Source organism: Schistocerca americana, chromosome 9, assembly GCF_021461395.2.
Source record: "Schistocerca americana isolate TAMUIC-IGC-003095 chromosome 9, iqSchAmer2.1, whole genome shotgun sequence".
Lineage (NCBI taxonomy): Eukaryota > Metazoa > Arthropoda > Insecta > Orthoptera > Acrididae > Schistocerca > Schistocerca americana.
The window spans coordinates 2,786,142-2,811,026 of NC_060127.1; the positions used below are offsets into that span (position 1 = coordinate 2,786,142).

Genomic DNA, 24,885 nt, shown 5'->3' on the forward strand with positions numbered 1-24,885 from the left:
TGACTTTGGCACGCTGTTAGAATCCTAAGTGCATTGGGGGGGGGGGGGGGGGGGGGGGGGGCGATATGAACGTGATACCAATACATACATACATTAATTAGATACCCTTGCAAATGTTCTTAAGTGCTATTATAATTATGTACTTCATTGTTTATGTCCATTGCATGTAACAATATGACTGATACTTATAACACTTCAACTGTTCATTTAAGAGCTCAGTTCATTATACACAACATTATTGCTGAACACAAAAGTATTTTAACAGTGTATCTGGGAATAAGATTGCCTGCTATTTGCTATTCTTTAGTTGTGAGTATGTAGTAACTTTGAACAGTATGAGTAAAAGAATGAGAAGAGTAGTTAGTATGGGCCAGGAGATGTATAAAAAAAGAAAAGAAATGATTCTAATATTTTGTGAAAAAGGAGCACCAAATGTAAAAAAGTGCAGTATTGTCACAAGAAAATTCTGGAAAGTTTTAATTCATTTTCACCTTCCTTAACAGGCATAAGAAAACACTTAGTTTACAGAATACATATAAGTATATTCGTTTACAGAATACATGTAAGTATATTCAGCAAAAGTATCTTGTTTCGTCGTTCAAATGTAAATAGTATAAACAGGTGCCAGTATGCCAGTCTCATTTTTAAATAATCAATATGGCACTTGTTACTTGTGCAATGAGACACAGTAAAAGATGATTGGTTTAAATTGCCACATGTGTCTATGAGTACACCATGTACCAGAAGCTACGCAGGAGTGAGTCTGATGGATGTGGGAGTCAGCAGAACAACTCTACTTTCATGTCTACTTGTAATTGCTTAATCCGAGAGCCACCCAAACTTACAATCAATTGATCATATATTTTTCAAAATAGGTCACAGAAAAATTGAATGTGACTGTATTCATTTTGTGATATTGAAAATGAAGAGAAAAGAAAAGTGGTATGCCATTCTACCACTCCGAAGAATGGGCACAAACCATCCAAAAGTTTCAGGAGGCATCCTTGTCCACACTATGTTGCATATTTCCTTTACTACTGGATCTGTGCCATTTACTAGCAGTGACCGGAAAGATTGCATCAAGATTGCATAGAAACATAAGCGTTCTTAAAATTTTTCACACAGCATATAAAGAAAACTGTTCACAATAAGGACATATATAACAGATGAAACAACATTATTTTCTCCAATCCACTTTGATCACTGTTGAAAAATTCTCCAATAGAGTAGAATGGATGCTGTTTAAAGTCCTGTATAATTGTCCTTTTGAATAATCCTAGCAGCAGACATTGCGCTTCTTGAGACTGTGATGAACATTTATATACCGACCATTGGAAACCTATGTAGTGTTCCAGACAGTTGACATTTCTGTGTTCCTTTTATTGCAGGTGTCATAATTATATATTCATTACCTTGTGCCGAAAGCTCCTAGGTTTTCTTGTACACTGATGAGGCAGATGAAACACATACTGGCTGAAAATGGTCATTATTCCTAGCCAGTTGAATATAGGCTTGCAGTGCTCTAGTCTTTTGCTAAGGATAACCCTGACCTTTTGTAGCATTAACACATCCTCGTAACCTGAAGAGTGCCCTCATAACATTGGTCCAGAATTAATGTGGCTGTAAAGAAGAGCATAATACACTTCCATAAGGTACTGGTCAGGGCTAATAGAAATCCTTGGGTAACAGAAGAGATATTGAATGTAATTGATGAACGTAGAAAATATAAAAATGCAGTAAATGAAGCGGGCAAAAAGGAATACAAACGTCTCAAAATTGAGATCGACAGGAAGTGCAAAATGGCTAAGCAGGGATGGCTAGAGGACAAATGTAAGGATGTAGAAGCGCATATCACTAGGGGTAAGATAGATACTGCCTACAGGAAAATTAAAGAGACCTTTGGAGAGAAGAGAACCACTTGTATGAATATCAAGAGCTCAGATGGAAACCCAGTTCTAAGCAAAGAAGGGAAAGCAGAAAGATGGAAGGAGTACATAGAGGGTCTATACAAGGGCGATGTTCTTGAGGACAATATTATAGAAATGGAAGAGAACGTAGATGAAGATGAAATAGGAGATACGATACTGCGTGAAGAGTTTGACAGAGCACTGAAGGACCTGAGTCGAAACAAGGCCCCAGGAGTAGACAACATTCCATTAGAACAACTGACTGCCTTGGGAGAGCCAGGCCTAACAAAACTCTACCATCTGGTGAGCAAGATGTATGAGACAGGCGAAATACCCTCAGACTTCAAGAAGAATATAATAATTCCAATCCCAAAGAAAGCAAGTGTTGACAGATGTGAAAATTACCGAAGTATCAGTTTAATAAGCCACGGCTGCAAAATACTAACACGAATTCTTTACAGACGAATGGAAAAACTGGTAGAAACCGACCTCAGGGAAGATCAGTTTGGATTCCGTAGAAATGTTAGAACACGTGAGGAATACTGACCCTACGAAGAAAATAGATTAAGGAAAGGCAGACCTACATTTCTAGCATTTGTAGACTTAGAGAAAGCTTTTGACAATGTTAACTGGAATACTCTCTTTCAAATTCTGAAGGTGGCAGGGGTAAAATACAGGGAGCGAAAGGCTATTTACAATTTGTACAGAAACCAGATGACAGTTATAAGAGTCGAGGGACATGAAAGGGAAGCAGTGGTTGGGAAGCGAGTGAGACAGGGTTGTAGCCTATCCCCGATGTTATTCAATCTGTATATTGAGCAAACAGTAAAGGAAACAAAAGAAAAATTCGGAGTAGGAATTAAAATCCATGGAAAAGAAATAAAAATTTTGAGGTTCGCCGATGACATTGTGATTCTGTCAGGGACAGCAAAGGATCTGGAAGAGCAGCTGAACGGAATGGACATTGTCTTAAAAGGAGGATATAAGGTGAACATCAATAAAAGCAAAATGAGGATAATGCACTGTAGTCGAATTAAATCGGGTGATGCTGCGGGAATTAGATTAGGAAATTAGACACTTAAAGTAGTAAGTTAGTTTTGCTATTTGGGGAGCAAATTAACTGATGATGGTCGAATTAGAGAGGATATAAAATGTAGACTGGCAATGGCAAGGAAATCGTTTCTGAAGAAGAGAAATTTGGTAACATCGAGTATAAATTTAAGTGTCAGGAAGTCGTCTCTGAAAGTATTTGTATGCAGTGTAGCCAAGTATGGAAGTGAAACGTGGATGACAAGAAGAGACTAGACGCTTTCTAAATGTGGTGCTACAGACGAATGCTGAAGATTAGATGGATAGATCACATAACTAATGAGGAGGTATTGAATAGAATTGGGAGAAGAGAAATTTGTGGTGCATCTTGACTAGAATAAGGGATCGGTTGGAAGGGCATATTCTGAGGCATCAAGGGATCACCAATTTAGTATTGGAGGGCAGCGTGGAGGGTAAAAACCGTAGAGGGAGACCAAGAGATGAATACACTAAACAGATTCAGAAGGATGTAGGTTGCAGTAGGTACTGGGAGATGAAGCAGCTTGCACAGAATAGAGTATTCAATTCAATTTATTAGCGTCCTTGTAGTACATCATCGAAATGATATAGGACTTGTCAATAAACATTACAATTTAAAATACATATACATGAAAATTTGTAATTGAATTTACTTGTCACTTAGACATTACAATTTTAATAGAACTTTTAGAACATTAACATAAAAATATACAAGTAGGATAACAACGTACAAAAAATCATGGAGAGCTGCATCAAACCAGTCTCTGGACTGAAGACCACAACAACAAAAGGTACTGGTCAGTTACTACAGCCTTTAGTCTCCACAGAAGGTATATTACATGGAAGAGCTTGGAGCACACATACATTGGGAGCTCATTCATTGATAGTTTGCTGACTGTCATGAAGCCCAGCAGTTTGAGAGCCTCAATATTATTCTGGCGTCCAACATTGCTGAGGCTGCATATCAGATGATGTGTTTTTTCCGTGTTGATTTTTTTCGTGAACCACTCTGTGATGTTTTCAAGAAGCATATCTGTTGCTTGTAGAGAGCTTGTGCAGCAGTTTTTCCTGTGGCAAAAAGGGTGGTGTCATCAGCGAACTATATCACAGTGGTTACATCCTATAGCATTGACATATGAAGCACACTAATTTTTGTTCGGGGAGATTGCTACAGGGACTGATACTTCTCGGAGGTAAGCTTATGAATCTCATATCCTGACATTTATAAATGTGGAAACAATGAATTAGAAGCAGACAGGTTTCTTAAACTACCATTGTTGATTTAAAGACTAAAATATTCAGCTGCATGTATCTCTAGACTAGTATAATGCCCATTCGTTGTTTTGGCATGAAGAGTACCGGCGCGTGGTTTTCTGTGCATGTCCAGTGGTAAATTTTACGAATATTTCTGCTGTCTTCTATGCTTGTGGAACTTCTCACTGTTGATCAATTGGGACGAAAAATTAATCTAATCTTACCATGGATCCCCCGTTTTGTTTTCCTGGCTTCTTTCAGGTCGTTCGCAACCGCTACGTTTCTTATTATTGTCTTTTCGTTTTATTTAGTTTCGTAGAACTCCACAGCTTGTCTAGATAATCCGTTTCATTTAATTATGTTAATGTGATCATAAATATTAGCCCACGTATTTGCTTTTTTTTCGCCCTGTCTGACTAAATTTCTGAGTACGTACTACCAAATTCCCTTATTTGCTCTTCCTGATTGCTGTTCGTTCTCTCATTTAGACTTATTCAATGTCTCTGTGTGTTCAAAACTTGCGCCTCAGCCCCATGAGCGCATTCGCATTTGTTGGCCGTGTTGTAGTGTGTGGGCGAAACAAGCAAGTCGTGTAGCGGTGAAAACTTAACGTTTGCGCTAACCGTAGGAAAATAATACCCGCCGTATTAACGAAATTTCAATAGCAGATGTACTCTTTAGTAGCGATTAGGAAGTTTGTAGTTATTTGAGCTTTATTGTTCTCCAAATTATTGGCCCTGAAATGGTTTAGAGTTCACGGTTAGATGTCGGAAATGCCGATAGGTACTTTCATTGGCCGATGTTTTTACTATCGATTACGCATTGTCTTCGTCAATGCAATTGCTGTATACAGATATAAAATCATTCCCCAGGTGAGGCTCGAACTCACAACCCCGGCATAGCTCAGTATACTGATTATAAGTACCGTGCGCTAACCGATTGCGCCACTGGGGAACACGTCCAGAGGTCGTCCTCGTAGTGGTATGCTAGGGAGCGTTGACATGTTTGCCTTCTGCCTCATTCCAGATTGTGAATGAAGTAGTTTCGTTAGCAGATCACAACAGCAGCGAATAATGTGCCACAGCATATCCGTCGATGAGACACAGGAACGGTAATTCTCGGAAACGTTTTGATTAATTGCTATGTGACATATTCAACTGGGAGTCGACATGTAACGTACAACTGAAACCGTATTGCACGGTGAAAAAACTAAGGGAAAAAATTTATTAAGGTCCCACCGAGATTTGAACTCGGATCGCTGGATTCAAAGTCCAGAGTGCTAACCGTTACACCATGGGACCTTGTTAAGAGGGCGGATCTGGAAAATAACTTTTGAAGGTAATCTGTACTTTGCTATCTTCATTAACGGTAAGCCGCGATTACGCAGACATTTCAAATGTGTGTACTGTGTCAGGTTGTGAATCTTAGTATAATTTTGCCGAGCAAAAAGTAATAAACGAGCCCCCTGGGAGGATCGAACTCCCGACCCCTGGTTTACAAGACCAGTGCTCTGCCACTGAGCTAAGGAGGCAGTTGTCAAGGGAGGTCTTTGCAACCACATTACGTTCATTAATCGGTCTGTAACGGCGTTCTCTGCGCGATATAACAAATCGTTAATGTAGACCTCGCGTAGAAGTTAACAACGCGAGATCTTCAGCTTCGTTTAGAAGGTGCCGCCCTGGCGCAAACAAATTATACACAAGGCTTCGTTAGAAGCAAGTTTTTCCGACTTTTGCAAGAATTTTGTTACACATTGGCATCGACGATTAATAGCTATTAAAAGAAAATACAAGCTGCTGATTCTTGTATTGAAGTGAGTATAACTTTGCTTCAGCGTTTTTTTTTCTTTTTTCGCGTTTCTTTTTCCTGTATTGTGGCTTCCTTTATTAATCAGAAAAGCGTTATTTTACAACAAGAAAATTATTTTACCATACGAAAAAAACACCCTTATTAATGACAGATTCGACACAGCGATATTAACGAAGTGACGGCTGTACAATAGCGGTTTATATCTCTTACACGCGAATTGCCATTCTGTTTCCACATTTGATTTAGGGTCAGTCACATACCCATTGTTTTCATCGATCAGATGTGGCATGTTTTTAAATGTCACAACGAAGCTGCAGTGTGCTGTGTGAAGACAGGGTTCTTCATATTTGGGTTTGTTTGCCGTTTAGTTTTGTCTCTGTAATATCGCTCACTAATAGGAGAAAGCGAATTGTTTATAAGATTATGACTCAATTCTCATGGTCAAACTGAACATGTTCCACCAGTAGTTACACAGCGTGGTGGTGTGACAGATGTTGTCCGACAGCCCTTGAAAAGACATTGCATTGTTATTAATAATAAACAAACTTGTATACGGTCTCTAAGATTGCTAATTTATAAAACAGTTATTGTTGTCACATGGGGTCCTTGGCATTGGAGTCATTGTACACATATTTTCTTGGTGTGTGCCAACATAGGTTTAAATATTTGCAGTGATTTTATGTTTCTATGTGAGAGTCATTACTGTTAGACAAATCACAAATTTCTGTAGCAGCTTTTAATGTGTGATACAACTAGAGCACTGCCTGCAAACATTTTCATCAAACCCGAGCATTGATTAGATTAGATTTACTTTCATTCCAATTGATCTGTAGTGAGGAGGCCCTCCAGGATGTGGAACATGTCAGAAAAACAACAATACATGACAAATATTTACAACTAAAACAAAAAGCTAATGTACCATTCCACAGGTCCCAAGTGGAATGATCGTCATTTTTTAATGAACACTAAGAGTCATTTTACAAATACTAATGCACTGAATTTAAAATAAAAAAGTTTTTTACTTATTTATAAGGTAATACAACTACTGTAATACTTATTTACAATGAACACATTACTGCACTGAAATGGTGCAGAAGTTAGATTATACTAACACACACACACACACACACACACACACACACACACACACACACACAAATTTTCAATGAACGCATTACTGCACTGAAATTGTGCAGAAGTTATGTTGTACTTATATCCAAATCAGTTGGTTTTACTAAGAAATTCATCAATGGAGTAGGAGTTGCCCACCAATAAATCCTTTAGGCTTTTCTTAAACTGAATTTCATTGGTTGTTAAGCTTTTTATGGCTGCTGGCAAGTTATTGAAAATGTGTGTTCCTGAATAATGCACACCTTTTTGTACAAGACTAAGTGACTTTAAATCCTTGTGAAGATTATTCTTATTTCTAGTATTGATTCCATGAATTGAGCTGTTGGTTTGAAAAAGTGATATATTTTTAATGACTAATTGCATTAAGGAATAAATATAAGGGGAAGCAGTAGTTAGTATCCCTAGTTCCCTAAACAGGCTTCTGCAGGATGTTCTTGAGTTCACACCACATATAACTCTCATTGCACGTTTTTGTGCCCGGAAAACTTAGCTTGGCTTGATGAATTACCCCAAAAAATAATACCATATGACATTATGGAATGAAAGTAAGCATAGTATGCCAGCTTTTTCATTTTTATATCCCCTATGTCTGATAAAATTCGCATTGGAAACAGAGATTTGTTAACACGCTTCAGCAGTTCTGTGGTGTGCTCCTCCCAGTTGAATTTATTATCAAGCTGTAATCCCAAGAATTTAACACTATCCACTTCTTCTATCTTCTTGTCATCGTATGTTAGACATATACTCTTGGGACACCCCTTACAAGTTCTGAACTGCATGTAGTGTGTTTTTTCAAAGTTTAGTGACAAAGAATTGGCTAGGAACCAGTGATTAATGTCCACAAATATTTTATTGGCTGATCTTTCTAAGACTACACTTGATTTGCTATTTATTGCAATGTTTGTGTCATCGGTAAACAAAACAAACTTGGCATCTGGTAATGTTACTGATGAAAGGTCATTGATATACACAAGAAAAAGTAAGGGCCCCAAAATGGAACCTTGTGGGACCCCACATGTAATTAGTTCCCAGTTGGATGATGCCTGATAGCTTGATACATGTCTCTTTCCTAATAACACCCTTTGTTTCCTGCCAGAGATATAAGATTTGAACCATTTTGCAGCATTTCCTGTTATACTATAATATTCTAGTTTACTTAAAAGGATATTGTGATTTACACAGTCAAATGCCTTTGACAGTTCACAAAATATACCAGTTGCCTGCAATTTTTTTGTCTAATGAATTAAGCACATTTTCACTGTAAGTGTAGATAGCCTTCTCAATATCAGAACCTTTTAGAAATCCAAACTGTGACTTTGACAGTATGTTATTTGAGATAAGATGGTTATACTTTTCGAACATTTTTGAGAATGCTGGCAACAGTGAAATTGGACGGAAATTTGATGCTATTTCTTTATCTCCCTTCTTAAACAGTGGCTTAACTTCAGCAGATCCAGAATGCCACATGCTTTCTCAATTGAATCAGTGATATCATTCATTCCCACCATCTTTCGTGGTTGTTTGATAGTACATATCACTGCATTCCATCCATGTCAAGCAATAAACTGTGGTGATTAATATACTGTGTATAGTATGAACTTCAGGCAACAGTCTCAGCTGCTGCTCTTGGTGTGATTTATTGGCACGTCTGTTTACTTTCTTACGAAAGACTGTTTGATTTGTCAACATACTGGTAGATGTCTCAAACATGACATTACAGAGTGCTTCGAAACAAATATTAGGGAATTGATGTGTAACAATATTGGCAATATGGCATCAAATATGCAAACATTTCATCATGTAGGCCTAATAGTGGATCTGTAATGGGCAACTATAAGGAATAGTTTGTGTTTTAATCACCTACTTCATTACAAGAAACATCAAAATGTTACACATCTGCTGTTACACAGTAAAATATTTGTCACCTATTTTAGCAGACTATTAACATCACTTTGTAAGACTCATTCACCAGACTATTTCTAAGAACGTAAATGAATGTGGCAGTAACACATTCTATAGTGTAGTGGTACAATAATGCTCAAGTTGTATAACATTTGAAATACATGGAAAAAATGATTTACTTAGTGCTTAGATCACATGAAGCAAACAATAGTGCATTCTTTTAAGCTTTCTGTGAGGTGAATGTTTATTTAATAAGTTTTCATGTCATTGGATGTCACTTATGGTACGTACATTTTTTGTTGATTGTGTTACTTTAATATGTGAGATGAAGAGGTTAGCATAGGAAGTGTCTTATATACTTTCCTCTATTACTATGCAGTTTGTCGTTCTAGATAATGTTTTGAGTTCATATTGAAACTTCTGCTCGTGAAGAATCAATGTTTTGTTATTGCTTTTTCAAGTTTTAAAATTGATGTTTCCAAAAACTGGTAAATGTTTTAAGTATTATGTTTCAAGGTAGATGTACAAAGGTCTGACATCTTTATGTGTCATTTGCTAATCAGTCGATTGTTACTTGGTAGCTGTCATTGGGAGGCCACATTCTGCTGCATGCAGCAACAATTTCACGTTCTTTCTGTTGTTGTTGGGTATGTGCCCCTGATCCCAGTGATTAGAGATAATTTATGTGAAGAATTTCCTTCTGGTTCTGTTCATTTTTTTAATTTTTGGAAGACATGTAATGCTATGCCTACTGTCTACGTTTCCAGATGAAATTTTTACCTTAATTTGTTTTGTTTACACTATATGATGGTGATATAAGTACGTCAATTAAATTATTTTTTTTACAGTTGTGTATATTTCTGTTAAACTGAGTTGCCCATTTTGTGTCCTTTTTTTTACGCAGTAGCTCTTAACAATGTAGTTTAAGCCATAGCCATGAAATCAGTTGTGATATTATAAATAAAGTGTGACTGTGTAAGACTTATATTCTGAAATAGTATCACTTACAAACCTACAACAGTCTTCTAGAGAAGCTATTGCATGTGTGACAACTGATAAGGATAGATAGTTTAGTGGTAATGTAGTGTGCATATCTTTAGTGATTCACATAGCATAGATTGCGTTATGTAAAACACACGCACACACAGCGAGAGAGAGACACAGAGAGAGAGAGAGAGAGAGAGAGAGAGAGAAGAGAAGAGATACTTCAGATGTGGAAAGCTTTAAAAAAGTGAGGAACTACAAGGAGAGACAGGAACTGGAGGGGAAGACACAATTATGACATTGATGGAAATTAAATGTACGTGGGACATGTAGTGAGGCCAGTGGATGGTAGACGGAACCAGTAAATTCTGTGCTGGATTAAGAGAGATTCATAAAATCTGTAAGCTGATTATTGTAATTCCTGGAAAAGTATAAAGTTTTTATCCAGCAGAGAATGTAAAATAGATGGCACAGGGTGTAACGAAAAGATGCATCTAATCTTCTAGGATGCCTTCCTCGCACACAGGTGATCAGTATGTGTTGTATGGATACAGACCCAGAAACGCTTTAGCACTGTGTTAGAACTGATTTTCTGTGGCTCTTTGTATTACGTTAATCGGGAGAACAGACTAAATTAGAAGCTTATTTTGTTCCAGTTGATCCATAGTGAGGTGATTGTCCAGGATGGAGAACATGTCAGAAAACAAAAATACACGAGAAATATTTAGAAAGAAAATGCTAATGTGTCTTCCACAGATCCCAAGTGAAATTATCTTTGTCGCTGTGGAATAGGTTTAAAAAAATCTTAACCATATTTGCAATTAAAAGGTGATAACACTTGTCACAAAATCATGTGCTTGTTTAATACACAAGAAGTGCGTATGGTAATTATTTTTGGATGTACCCGTGCATCACCAAGCAGAAAAATCATTTTACAACACCTATTTACAGTGATAACATTACTGTACAGAATTTGTACAGACACCAGATTGTACTTAATACTTGCATTCTTTGATATTATTAGTAACACATATACATCAATTGGTTCTACTAAGAAATTTATCAGTGAAGTAGGAGCTGGCCATCAATAAATCCTTTAGGCGGCTCTTCTTAAACTGAACTTGATTAGTAGTTACAGTATTTTTGACTACTGTCAAATTATTGAAATTGTGTGTTACAGAGTAATGGACACTATTCTGGGCCAAAGTAAGGACTAAATCTTTGTGAAAGTTATTTTTATTTCCAGTATTGATTCCATGAACTGAGGTGTTTATTGTAAGAGAGATACCTTTTTAACGACACATTTTGTTAAGGAATAAATATATTGGGAAGCAACATTTAGTATCCCTTGTTCCATAAGCAGGCCTCTGCAGGATGTTCTTGAGTTTACACAACAAATAATTCTTATTACATATTTTTGGACTAGGAAACTTTAGTTTGGCTTCACGAGTTACTCCAAAAAATTAATCCCCTATAACATTTTGGACTGAAAGTAAGCATGCTGTGGTAGTTTTACTATTATTATTTTTATTTCACTATGTCTGACAGAATTTGCATTACAAATAGAAATTTCTTATACACTTTCATCAGTTCTGTGGCATGCTTCTCCATATTGAATTATTATCAAGTTGTAATCCCAAGAATTTAACACTGTCAGCTTTTTGTATCTTGCAGGTGTTTGTATCTTGCAAATTCTGAACTGCAAGTAATATCTTTTTTCAAAGTTTAATGACAAAGAATCGTCTACGAACCATTTATTGATGCCCACAAAAATTTCATTAACCAATTTTTCTAAGACTATAATTGATTTGCTGTTTGTTGCAATATTTGCATCACCTGCAAGGAAACTGGGCATCTGGTAATGTTACTGATACAAGATCATTTATATACAGGAAAAGTAAAGCCCCTAAGATAGAATCTTTTGGGACACCACATGTAATTAGTTCCCAGTTGGATGATGCTTCATAACTTAATACACATCTCTTTCCTATTAACATCCTTTGTTTCCTTTCAGAATGTACCAGCACACCGTATGAAATGTCCAAAACAGACACCACTGATACAGGCATTAGCCCACACCTTCTCCAACTAATTTCTCCATTCTGCTAAGAAGAGGAGGCCTGTGTTTCTGAAAGCTATTGTCTGATAAACTGTGCTTCCGTCATTACAGGTAGCTGTAAGCCATATTTATGTTACATGGATTTGCATAAGAAAGTTCAGTTTTCATCACTGCAGGGGCAGCTGACAGATGGAAATGGTGACATGATGTCCGGGGCAGCCGTTGGCAACAAGACGACAGCCGATCGGGCTTTGCAGCAGCAGATACAAACTGTCTGGAAGACTCTACAGGTCAGTAGGCAGTCTCACCAGAAGCTACACTCATTACAAATTTCCCTTTTTCTTGAACTGTGTCTTGCACTAATTAAGACTGGTACATGTCCACATGAACTAATATAGATACCTACCTATTTTCTGGAACATAGCATCTTTGTTTGATGGGACTCTCAGTGTTGTGCAGGGGAACTCATTTATTAGTGCAGTAGTTAATCTTAGTCTGCTGTACATGATGATGATGATGATGATGATGATGATGATTATGATCAATGTACACATTGATGAAAGAAACGTAATTCTGGGCTTCTCCAATAACTAAGTTCATCAATATTTACTCTTTAGGACAACTGCTATGTTTGGAAAGAAATAAATGGACATAATGACATATATAGCTTATTTCCACTTATTAATGTCTTGCACCATAATTTTATGAAGTAACTCAGAGTTTGTCACACCAAAGCGAGCAGTCAGAAATAATGTGTAACATTTGGCTATAGATATCATCTAGGCACATCTTCAAGGGCTTAGCTTTTATCTGTTTGAACGTTATACGTATATTGACTAAAGGATCATCAAGAATGATCCATTGCAATCCGCAAAGAATAGTAGTCACAGCCTAATATTAGAAGCTGTCAGTGGCCCAGAAAGGAGCTCATTATGCAGCCATAAAAATCCTGCAGTCATTTTCTTAGAAACAAAAAATGTCATTACAGGTAGCAAAGAAAATGTTGAATCTAGCCTGAAATCAATTCATTTGCAATTCGCCTTCTATTCCAAAGGCAAAAATTTAATGAAAAACATGCACATCACTGGTTACATGAGTAGTAGTAATAATGTTCAGTGTTAAATTGAAGCCTGTGAGCTATTTAGTAACCTGTAAAAGACACCCCTGCACATGCCTGTGTTCAATGTGTAACTGCTGGAAGTTTCGTTGTTGTGTGTTTGCAAGTTGTCGTTCAGTGCAGTATTGAGTAGAACATTGTGTCACACAGTTTGCAAATTTCTAGATGACAGAGTCAGAGGAGCAACGCGAATTCATTAAAGTTTGTGTGGAACTCAAGTAAACCTTACTGAGACACACCAAATGATGCAGGAATCTTAAGGTAATGAATGCTGAAGCTGTACTGGGTATTACGAATGGTTCACATGGTTTAAAAATGTCTGCACAGAAGTTAAAGACGACCCTCCGCCTTTCGATGTCTACCAACGACCCTCATTTCAGGACTGTAAACGAAATTGTACGTGTCAATCAAAGACTTAAATGTCCAAGAGATCGAAAAAGACTGTAACACTCCAGTTTGATCATGTCATGAAATTCTGACACAGTAACTTGGAATGCATTGCGTTGCTGCCAAGATTGTCCCACGGCTCAAGACCAGAAAGACATTGTCATTGCACTGTGTTAAGAGCTTACGGGTTGCGCAAATCAGAACAAGGTGTTCCTTAAGAGAATCATAACTGACGGTGAGTCACGAGTCGTCAGTTACGATGTTGAGACCGAGGTTCAATTTTCACAATGGGTCAGGAAAGGTTACCCAAGACAAAAAAAGTTTGTCAGGTCAGATCAAATATCAAAGCCATGCTGATATTTTTCTTTGACTATGAAGGATTAGTTCATCATGAATTCAAAAACAAAATCACTGTGCTGCCCCATCCTCCATACCCTTCAGACCTGGCCCCTGTGGGATTTTTTTTTTTTTTCCTCCCACAGTGGAAAACCCCATTGAAAGGACAAAGATTTGCAACAGTAGATGAGATAAAAGAAAATTTGCAGACAGCGTGCAGTTAGGGGTGTGCTGTGACTGCTTCCAGAAGTGGAAATTGCGTTGGGAGTGGTGTATCATTTGTGGAGGAAAGTACTTTGAAGGAGACCATGCACAATAAGCAAAAGGTAAGCATAGAAAAATTTTGTGGACAAAGTTCCGGAATTTTTTTGAACAGATCTTGCATAGCCTGTAGGAAGACTCATTCCACATCATTCCAAAAGAAATAAGGGGACTCATCTACAGCACATGTGACTAGCTGATTGGTGTAGAAAATTGGACAGTAACCAATCCTAAGTGATCTGGAGTAGCAAACAAAAGTGGTGCCAGAACACGATCAACATATAAAGCAACCAATTTCTCCAATCGCAATAGACTGTGAATCGCATAACCTGAAATTTGTAGACAGGTGCCAACACGAAAATTTCATATCCCCACTAAGGCGACCTTCGCACGAGGATGTCGTGCACGTTACACAGTGGTGCAGCTGTTTTGACTCTACTTCGGTCGGTCGCGTGACTGGTGTCTTTTTGTTTTTGAAGCGTGCTTTAGTGTGTAGAGTAAGGTGTTCCATGTTGTCGAAGACAGTGGGAAGGATGAGGCAGTGTGAAACCCAGATGTGGCAAGTGTGCCCATCCAGAATAGCATCGAGGGCTTGCTGAGCTTAATATTTCTGTCTCGCTGCAACCTGCTCATCCCAGGGTGATTCAAAAATACTAGTAATAAAACTCTATTGCACGATCAGGAACATCCAGATCAAGTTAGGGTTACTAAATTGTTGTACTGGAGGAGGCAGTACAAGTACACGTTGTTGCCATCCTCCAACCTTCGAACCGATTTACCCGACCAGTTACACGGCGTCGTACATTTCAACCGGACACCAAACCTCGGCACGAATTGGCATTTTCCACATATACGACTCGTTGCTAGAGACAAATGAAACGTTGAATGACCGAAAAATATTTGGACAGAAGTGGGATAAAATCTCAGAGCTTCAAAATTTTTAGTCTGACACTTACCCACTGAGCTACAACTGAAACTTCTGTACTGCACATGCAGATATCAATAACATACAAATTTTTAGATATATTGCTCAGTGAGACTGTGTCTTACGTGAAGAATGCTATTCGGTCATACGGTACTGACTTAAAATGAATACCCTTTACCAGAAGTAAAAAAACTTCAGGATCCGTCTCACTCGTCTTTATGTGCTGCAGAAATGCACGGTGACAGGTTACCTGTCGGTTTCTTCAATCTTTAAACACATCGAACCTTTGTGGTAAAATGTTTGTAAAATTACATTTACTCTTCAACATCATTATACATTTCAGATTTTAAGTGCTCTCCCATTCTGACTACCTCCAGAATCACACATGAACTCAAAAACTGTCACCCTTCAATAGTGACGGCCATGCTGCCGCCAATAGTCGTACACATGTCGCCACTATCTTCTCAACAGTACATTAAAGAGTCGAAACATTGTGACCTTCTACTTGATAAGATGTCGGTCATATAGCAGCATTTGTACATGGAACAGACTTTACAAGTCTTTGGTAGGTGGCACCAGATATCTACTCATGTTACGCAATGCTGTAAATAACAGGATGGTGGTTTGTGCACGCAAAGCTGGACCCAGATGTGTTCTGTCAGGGTCAGATTAGACAAATTTGGTGTCCGAGACATCACGGCGTGAGTTCACTATTTTCCTCGTCGAACTTCTGTAGCGAGTGTCTGGTCTCGGGGCACACACCGCCGGCCTTCCAGAAGGTGCCGTCACTGCCAGGGGAGCCGTCGAGCGTGAAGGGGTGCGGCTGCTCGGCAGTAATGTTCGTGCGGCCTCAGCTTCGTGGTGCCTACGGTTACTACCACAAATCAATTCGATGCCCAGGTGAATGCTCACCCTCCCTTCTCCTCAGCACAGTATTGTCCCGACTGGCCTACATTGTAACTCGGTACGTATTTCGAGCAGCACTTCATCTGGACGGTGGCATATCTGGAGACAGTCGTCAGCTCTGTGTAACGAGAGCTGCAATTTGTCTGACCAGGTGACGAGTCTCTATCGATCCACTGTTCGGTCTCGATTGTGTGGCACCCGCTGCGGCCGTAATTAACGGTGTCGTCGGATCGAAATGGGAACGTGTAGGGTTCGTCTGCCGTGGAGCCCGCGTTCGACAATTGTGCCAAATTGTATGCTCCGAATCACTCGTGTGTGCACCGGCATTGTATTCTGTTCTCAGATCGGCCGCAGATCGCCACCTGTCCCACTTTACGGAGCGTACGAGCCTTCATCGTCCACACTGTGTGATGGGGTGCGAACGTCTGACAACTGTTGCGTACTTGGGGTTTAGTTATCCTTTGACCACTTTCTGTAGGTACTTACAATAGTAGCAGACAAACAGCCGACTGGCTTTGTCTCCGAGATAATCATTCCCGGATACCGGTCCTTAACAAAGTGCCCTTTTACAAAATCGGTGAATTTCTCCATTTGTGGCCCTTATCGTCACTAGAATGATTGCCTGTTAGTCTGTGCTCTTTTAATATGCTCCCGTACTGAGTTATGTGCCTGCAGTGCCACCTGGCAGCATTCTGTGAGCAGTGGTTGTAAAGCTTTGGTATAGCATTTGAGCATTTGATAATTTTTCTTCAGTTTTTCCCTGACACTGGGAAGCAGATTGTAACATAGAGTATATCCAGAATTTTTCAGTCTGGTTAACATAGATTAAATACTAGCTGTAAATAATTTCTCGGAAAACACTCGATGAGTTACTTACCTGTGTTCATCATCATCATCGTCATCTTGGACAGTTTCCAGCTACTGGCTGAGTCTGTTTGGAACGTAAGCCTCTCCATCGTCTTCTGCCTTGCCACTCTCTTCGTCTTCACCTGGGTCCAGTCTCCTTTCTTCTGCTGTCTTGCCACTCTCTCTCCGTCTTCACCTTGGTCCAGTCTTCTCCTTTTGTATCGTACAGGCTTCTGTTTGGTTGGTTAGAACAGCTTGGTGTCGGTTACACCGTCAGTGAGAGCGCACCGCTTGTTACTGCTACTAATAAGGCGAGTACACAATTCGCTTGTTGCATATTTTTACGAGCTTCAAACAGGAGCGACTGCATAAAAGATAGTCACTGTGACTGTTCTGTACAGATGTGAGCTGAGTTAGCAACCCGTCGCTCACAGATCCGGGCTGCTTTGGCTTCCGTCACACAGCTTGAGGCTGCTGCCGAGGGGCGTCACTGTGTGGGATCAAACGCGGGGATGCGAGGGACGTCGAGCATCTCCCACGTGACCTCCGATCAGTGCACTGCTGTCATCACCCCAAGTACTGCCTGCACTGAGGTTGACCTCTCACCCATGGTCAAGTGGGAGATCATTCCAAAGTCTGGAAGGCAGCGAAAAACTTTCCGAGGGGCCAATTGTAGGGCCTCCCCAGTTCGTTTGACGAACAGGTTTGGGCGTTATCTGTGGCTGACGATGTCTCTGAGCCGGATGGAGTCGTCCGCCCTGCTCCAGAGGAAGCTTCTCGGCCCGCGAGATCTGGGCATTCACGGAGGGTGGGTTTGCTGGTAGTTGGGAGCTCCGACGTTAGGTGCGTAATTGGACCACTTAGGAACATGGCTGCCGAGGAGGGGAAGGAAGCCGTGACTGCCAAGGAGGGAAAGGAAGCCATTGTGCACTCCATGTGCATTCTGAGGGGGGAGTCATTCCGTATGTTGAAAGAGTGCTTCCAGATGCCATGAAGAGTACATGGTGCAGCCAACTGCAGATTGTGGCTCATGTCGGTACCAATGACGTGTGTCACTTTGGATCGGAGCAGATTCTTCTGGTTTCGGGTGACTAGCAGAAATGTTAAAGACTGCCAGTCTTGCTTCCGAGATTAAGGCGGAGCTCACCATCTGCAGCATCATCGATAGAACCGACTGTGGTCATTTGTTGCAGAGCCAAGTGGAGGGTCTGAAACAGAGGCTCAGGCAGTTCTGTGACTGTGTAGGCTGCAGATTCCTTGACATGCACCATAGGGTGGTGGGTTTTCAGGTTCCACTTAATAGGTCAGGTGTCCACCACACACAGGAGGCGGCTACACGGGTAGCGGAGGCTGTGTGGAAGGGACTCGGTGATTTTTTTAGGTTAGATGGTCTCAGGTAACCACAGAAGGGACGTCAGTCTAAAAGTGGGCCGGTTAAAACACAGTAAGGCAGTTGTAGAAACAATTGGTATTGTAGTTTTACATTCTCGTAGCTGTGTTGGAAAAGAACCAGAGCTTCAAGCCCTAATAGAAAGCACTGGATCTCAAATAGTTCTAGGTACAGAAAGCTGGCTAAAGCCGGAAATAAGTTCAGCCGAATTTTTTTTAAACAATTTAACAGTGTTCAGAAAAAATAGATTAAATACAGTTGGTGGTGGAGTATTTATTGCTGTCAGAAGTAGCTTGCCTTGTAGCAGAATTGAATTAGATACTTTGTGTGAAATAGTATGGGTGGAGGTTATACTTGACAATCGAACTAAACTATTGATTGAATCGTTTTACCGACCCCTCGACTCAGAAGATATAGTTGCTGAACAGTTCAAAGAAAACTTGAGTCTCATTTCAAATAAGTAATGACTTTAATCTACCCTCGATATGCTGGAAAAATTATACATTTAAAGCCGGCAGCAGGCATAAAACGTCATCCAAAATTGTACTGAATGCTTTCTCAGAAAACTATTTTGAACAATTAATTCATGAGCCCACTCGAAGCATAAATGGTTGTGAAAGCATACTTGACCTTTTAGCAACAAATAATCCTAGACAAATAGTGTGTATTGTGAGGAAAACAGGGATTAGCGACCACAAGACAGTTGCTGATAGGCTGAATACCGTAACACCTACAACCATCAAAAAGAAACACAAAGCATATCTATTGAAAAAAGCTGATAAAAATGCTCGTAACGCCTTTTTAAGAGACAGTCTTCACTCCTTCCGATCTGATCAGGTAAGTGTAGAAAAGTTGTGGATCGTTTTCAAAGAGATAGTATCGAGAGCAATTGACAGATATATACCACATAAATTAATAAGTGATGGGTACTGATCCCCCATAGTACACAAAATGGATCACATCGTTGTTGCAGAAGCAACGAAAAAAGCATGCCGAGTTTCAATGAATGCAAAATCCCCAAGAATGGCAAAGTTTTACAGAAGTTCGAAATATGGCACGTACTTCAATGCAAGATGCTTTTAGTAATTCCCACAACGAGATTCTGTCTCGAAATCTGGCAGGAAACCCAAAGAGATTCTGGTCATACATAAAGCACACCAGTGGTAAGACGCAATCAATATCTTCATTGCGCGATAATAACTGTGAAGTCACTAATGACAGTGCCACTAAAGCAGAGTTATTAAACACGGTTTTCCAAAACTCCTTCATCAAAGAAGACAAAGTAAATATTCCTGAATTCCAATCTAGAACAACTGCCAAGATAAGAAACATAGAAGTAGATATCCTCGGTGTAACGAAGCAGCTTAAATCACTTAATAAAGGCAAAGCCTCCAGTCCAGATTGTATACCAGTCAGGTTCCTCTCAGAGTATGCTGATAAAATAGCTCCATATTTAGCAATTATATACAGCCACTCACTCACAGAAAGATCCGTACCTAAAGACTGGAAAATTGCTCAAGTCACACCAATACCCAAAAAGGGAAGAAGGAGTAATCTGCTGAATTACAGGCCTATATCACTAACGTCTATTTGCAGTAGGGTTTTGAAACATACTGTTTTCGAACATTATAAAGTACCTTGAAGAAAACGATTTATTGACACATAGTCAGCATGGTTTCAGAAAATATCATTCTTGTGAAACACAACTAGCTCTTTATACTCATGACATAATAAGTGCTGTCGACGGGGGACATCAAATTGATTCCATATTTTTAGATTTCCAGAAGGCTTTTGACACTGTTACTCACAAGTGTCTTCTAATCAAACTGCGTGCCTATGGAGTAATGCCTCAGTTGTGCGACTGGATTTGTGATTTCGTGTCAGAAAGCTCACAGTTCATAGTAATAAACAGAAAATCAAGTAAAACAGAAGTAATATCTGGTGTTCCCCAAGGAAGTGTTATAGGCTCTCTATTGTTCCTGATCTATATTAATGACATAGGAGACAATCTGAGTAGCTGTCTTAAATTTTTTGCAGATGATGCTGTCATTTACCGTCTCGTAAAGTCATCATATGATCAAAACGATTTAGATGAGATATCTGTATGGTGCGATAAGAGGCAATTGACACTGAATAAGGAAAAATGTGAAGTTATTCACACGAGTACTAAAAGAAATCAGCTAAATTTCGATTATGCAAATCTGAAGGCTGTAAATTCAACTGAATACTCAGGCCTTACAATTACAAATAACGTAAATTGGAACCATCGCATAGATAGTATTGTGGATAGAGTAAACCAAAGACTGCGATACATTGGCAGAACACTTAGAAGGTGCAACAGGTGCACTAAAGAGACTGCTTACACCAAACTTGTGCACCCTGTTCTGGAGTATTGCTGTGTGGTGTGGGATCTGCATCAGGTGGGACTGACATCAGAAAAGTACAAAGAAGGGCAGTTAGTGTCGTATTATCGTGAAACAGGGGAGATAGTGCCACAGACACGATACATGAATTGGAGTGGCAATCATTAAAACAAAGGCGTTTTTCATTGCAATGGGATCTTCTCGTGAAATTTCAATCACCAGTTTTCTTCTCCTATTGCGAAAACGTTCTGTTGGCACCCAACTACATAAGGAGAAATTATCATCACGATAAAATCAGAGAAATCGGGGGCCGCACAGAAAAATTTAACTGCTCGTTTTTCCCGCATGCTGTTCGAGAGTGGAACGGTAGAGAGACAGCTTGAAGGCACTTTATTGTGAGTAGCAGAGTAATCACCTCGGTCCAGTCTTCTCCTTTCTTCTGGATGCATTCCTCCACTCCTTTCAGCCCTCTGTCTCTTGGTCTGTTTCTTTCCAGTTTCATCTCGTATATCCTCCTGGGTATCCTCTTCTCCTCCATTCGCTTAACGTGCTCGTACCATCTCAGCCTTGATTTCCCTATCTCCTCCTGTAATGGTTCCACCTTCATTAACTCTCTGATCCTCTCATTTCTTAACCTGTCTATCTTCGTCACTCCAATACTTTTCCTCAAGAATTTCATCTCACTAGCTTGTATTCTGCTTTTCTCTCTTCCTTTCATAACCCAAGTTTTGGGCTCCATATCAGGCCTCTGACACTCTTCCGAAATGCTTCTGCTTTTATCCCCCACTCGTGTATTTCTCTGTAGTTTTGTACACCTTCCTGTATCAGGTTTCCTAGGTACTTGAAACTCCCCACTCTCCTCAATCGTTCCCCACCAATTGTTATTCCAATTGTTCCTCTCTCCTTCATTCTTGTTGTGGTAATCATCTCACTCTCACTTATACTACATTTCATCCCATTCTTGTACTGTTTGTTGCCATACATCCAACTGCTGTAGTACTTCCTCCTCCTTATTCCCCCAAATCATCAGATCATCTGCAAACACCATAGATTTCATCTTTCCTTCACCAATTACTTGTGCTACTGTACTCATTCTATCATCCATCACTACAGTGAAGAGTAATGGTGAAAATGCACTTCCCTGCCTCAAGCCATTCTTCAATCCAAGCTGATCTCTCTCCTCCCACTTTCACATAGCTCATACTTCCGCTTTCCACACTTTGCTTCTATGTACACTATCATATGCTTTTTCAATGTCCAGGAAAGTCATAAGTAGATCTATTCCATATTCATAATGCTGTTCCTTCAGTTGTCTTCCAGCAAAAATTAGATCCACCAGAAGCCGTGTTGCTCTTCTCTCATCCCTCCTAATTTTGCCTGAATTTGTGCTTCCAAAATTTTCTCAAAAATCTTTGTGCAGTGACTCATCAGTGTTATCCCCCGATAGTTCTTGCACACTCTTCTATTTCCCTTCTTAAAGATTGGGACAATTATTCCCTTCTTCCAGTCTTCTGGGATCTTCTTCTGTCTCCACACAATATTCATTACTCGATATAACCATTGTATCTCCACATCTCCTGCTGCTCTCACCATCTCTACACTTAGCTCCTCCAGACCTCGTGACTTCCCTCCCTTCATCTTGCCCAATGCCTCTTCCACTTCTCCCTGTGTAAGGTCTTTTTCTATTTGCTGTTCCTCCTCTTTTTTTCTCCTCATCTTGTTCCTCCTCATCCAGGTCTCCATGCAGGTTCAGAAGTTCTTCAAAATACTCCTTCCACATATTCTTGAGTTCCTACTTATACTCTACATCTTGGCCACTTTTGTTCACCGTTTGGGCGTAATCTCCCGTACCGTTCTTCCTCTTACTTTTTATCCCTTACTATCCTCCTCCATCATTCTGGTCCACTGTTCCATCAACTTCCTTCTCTCCTCTGCCACCACTCTTTTTGCTTCTTTCTTTCTTGCTTGATACTCTTCTGTTGTGTCTACCGTTCTGTTCTGGAATCATACCTTAAAGGCTCTATTCTTCTTCTGTACTATATCCTTTGTTTTATTATTGCACCAGATATTGCTTCCACCGCACTTACTAATATTCCCTCGAATCTGCCCCATTCCTCTTCTGCCATTTTTGGTTCATCCTTTGGGATGCTTTCCTTTACTACTTGCAGGTACTGTAGCCTGCTTTCTTCCTCCTTCAACTTTCCTACCCTTGTACATCTTTCCTGGTTTTCTGTCCCGTTATTATACTTAGTCTCTCTCAGGTTCATTACCGGCAAACAGTGCTCGCTATCCAAGGCCTCTGATGGTATTACTGTAATGTCAGAGATGTTTCTATTCATCTCACTATTGTACAGGAAGTAGTCAACTATCGACTTTCTCTTTAAGTCTTAACTGCACCAGTTAATCTTGTAGCTCTCTCGTTTCCTGAACCAAGAGTTCCCAACCAGCAAGCCATTCCTTTGACAGAACTCCAATAGTCTTTCATCTTCTGCATTTCGGCAGCCCCAACCCTCTGGTCCAAGCACACTTTCGCAGCCTTGTCTTTCTCTCCCAACATGCTCATTTAAATCCCCCATTACTATCACGTTCTTCCTTCCCAGTTGCTTCTCCATTTCCTCTTAAAACTCTTGCTTCTCCTCAGAAGAGCAGCCCACCTACAGCACATATGCTTGCATTGCCCCTATGGTCGTCCCCTCGAGTGATATTTTATCTTCATCATCCTATCACTTATTCTCTTCACTTCCTCTTTTAATCCATCCTTACTACAATTCGCACTCCATTTGTCCTACCCTCGTCATTTCCACTCCACTCCAGTACAGTCAGTGGCCTTTCCTCAGTTCTATCCTTCCTTCTCATTTCCATCTCGTTTCAGCTAACCCCAATAGGTCGAACTTCCTTCTTTCCATCATGTCTACCATCTCCTCCACCTTTCCAGTCAATGTTTGTATATTTAATGTTCCAAATCTTAGTCTTTGTTTATAGCCAGTTCGTCATCGAGGCCTATTCTATTTTTGAAAGTATAAATCTTAATCCACTACTGGCTTACTTGGCCTATCGTAGCTTCACCAGAGCCACATTAGAGGTCACTTTTCAGGGTTCCTGTAGAACCTTCACAGTTACCATAGTGGTCCCGGGATACACACAGTCCCCACTGTACCTAACTCCTACAGGCAATCCCCTGCTTCATGCCGTTGCCCATTTCCCACGACTTGGGCAAGGGGTTGGACTTGTGGGAGACTTAACTGTGTTCTAATTAATAAAAATCATGCAGTAAGTTGAAGGTGATCCAGTTGACCAGTATCATACCCTCAATTAAACAACATGATACCTGAAGATCCTTAAGATTTTTTTGGTAATATTGACATCTGTCAGAAAGTAAAGGAATTATCATACGTGCAAGTAGCACAGCCCAGAACACCGTGTGTTGGTATCAGTTAGACTCCTGACTATACTGTATCAAAAATTCACATCAACTGAACAGTTGCCTGTCTTTGAGTAGTACTATTGTCACACTCCAACCTTGTTTTGTGGTGCTGTGTACAGTCCAAGTTGAAGAAGAAGTATACCAGTCATTCAAAAATTATTTGAACAGGCTTGTTCCACACAATATATGCAAACATTTTAGATACAAACATATTGTATTATAACAACACACAGTTCTTTGAAAGAACTGTGACTGACACCCGAACAACAGGGACTTCCATGCATTGAGAATAAAAAATAGAACATTGAGAACGGCTAGCTACTAACCAAAATCTGGATTTGCATAATAAAATCTAAAAAGGATGACTGATTGCTGCACTCTATAATTTATAACACTAATTATTGTTATTTTTATTGAGTAACATGTGATCCGAATTCTGTTTCACAGGATACAAGGAGTAACTTGTTCGTCTGCGATACTCTCATTCGCCAAATAGTGAAGCCGGCACCTGCCGTCGGTGCCACGGCGTCACGACAGATGCCCGAGACGTCCGTGCAGACGGACGTCTGGCCCGTGACGAGTGTGGGTACCCAGTGTGTGCGTGGCACTGTGGAGAACGAGTACTGCCAGACGGCCCCTGAGCTCTGCACCCGGGGCGTGCAGGCCAAGGTGAGGACCCTGATGTCTGGTTTTCGGTACACTTCGTTGTTCTCATCAGTCACATAGGATAAGACGTACACATCTTCAGGAGGCATACTTCCAAATAGTTCTGACAAACTTAGCTAGATTTTAGAACTGTCTGTCCCTCTGTCACGG

General features: G+C 40.0%; 1 protein-coding gene and 3 non-coding genes across 4 annotated transcripts in view; 1 reads left to right on the top strand and 3 right to left on the bottom strand.

Annotated features, from left to right (window-relative positions):
- Positions 1-5,093: 5,093 nt before the first annotated feature.
- Positions 5,094-5,183, bottom strand: Trnai-uau. Its single transcript is given in 2 exon segments — positions 5,094-5,129; positions 5,146-5,183. It is a non-coding gene; the product is annotated as a tRNA-Ile (tRNA).
- A 275-nt stretch (positions 5,184-5,458) lies between these two features.
- Trnaq-uug lies at positions 5,459-5,530 on the bottom strand. The gene has a single exon. It is a non-coding gene; the product is annotated as a tRNA-Gln (tRNA).
- Positions 5,531-5,688: 158 nt separating this feature from the next.
- On the bottom strand, positions 5,689-5,760 carry Trnat-ugu. Its single transcript has one exon. It is a non-coding gene; the product is annotated as a tRNA-Thr (tRNA).
- A 2,869-nt stretch (positions 5,761-8,629) lies between these two features.
- Positions 8,630-24,885, top strand: part of LOC124551115 — a 409,786-nt gene continuing 393,530 nt past the window's right edge. The window contains exons 1-3 of the mRNA XM_047126062.1: positions 8,630-9,354; positions 12,291-12,404; positions 24,517-24,738. Coding sequence (XP_046982018.1) covers positions 9,343-9,354; positions 12,291-12,404; positions 24,517-24,738 — 348 coding nt within the window. The 5' untranslated portion in view covers positions 8,630-9,342. The remainder of the gene's footprint in view (positions 9,355-12,290; positions 12,405-24,516; positions 24,739-24,885) is intronic.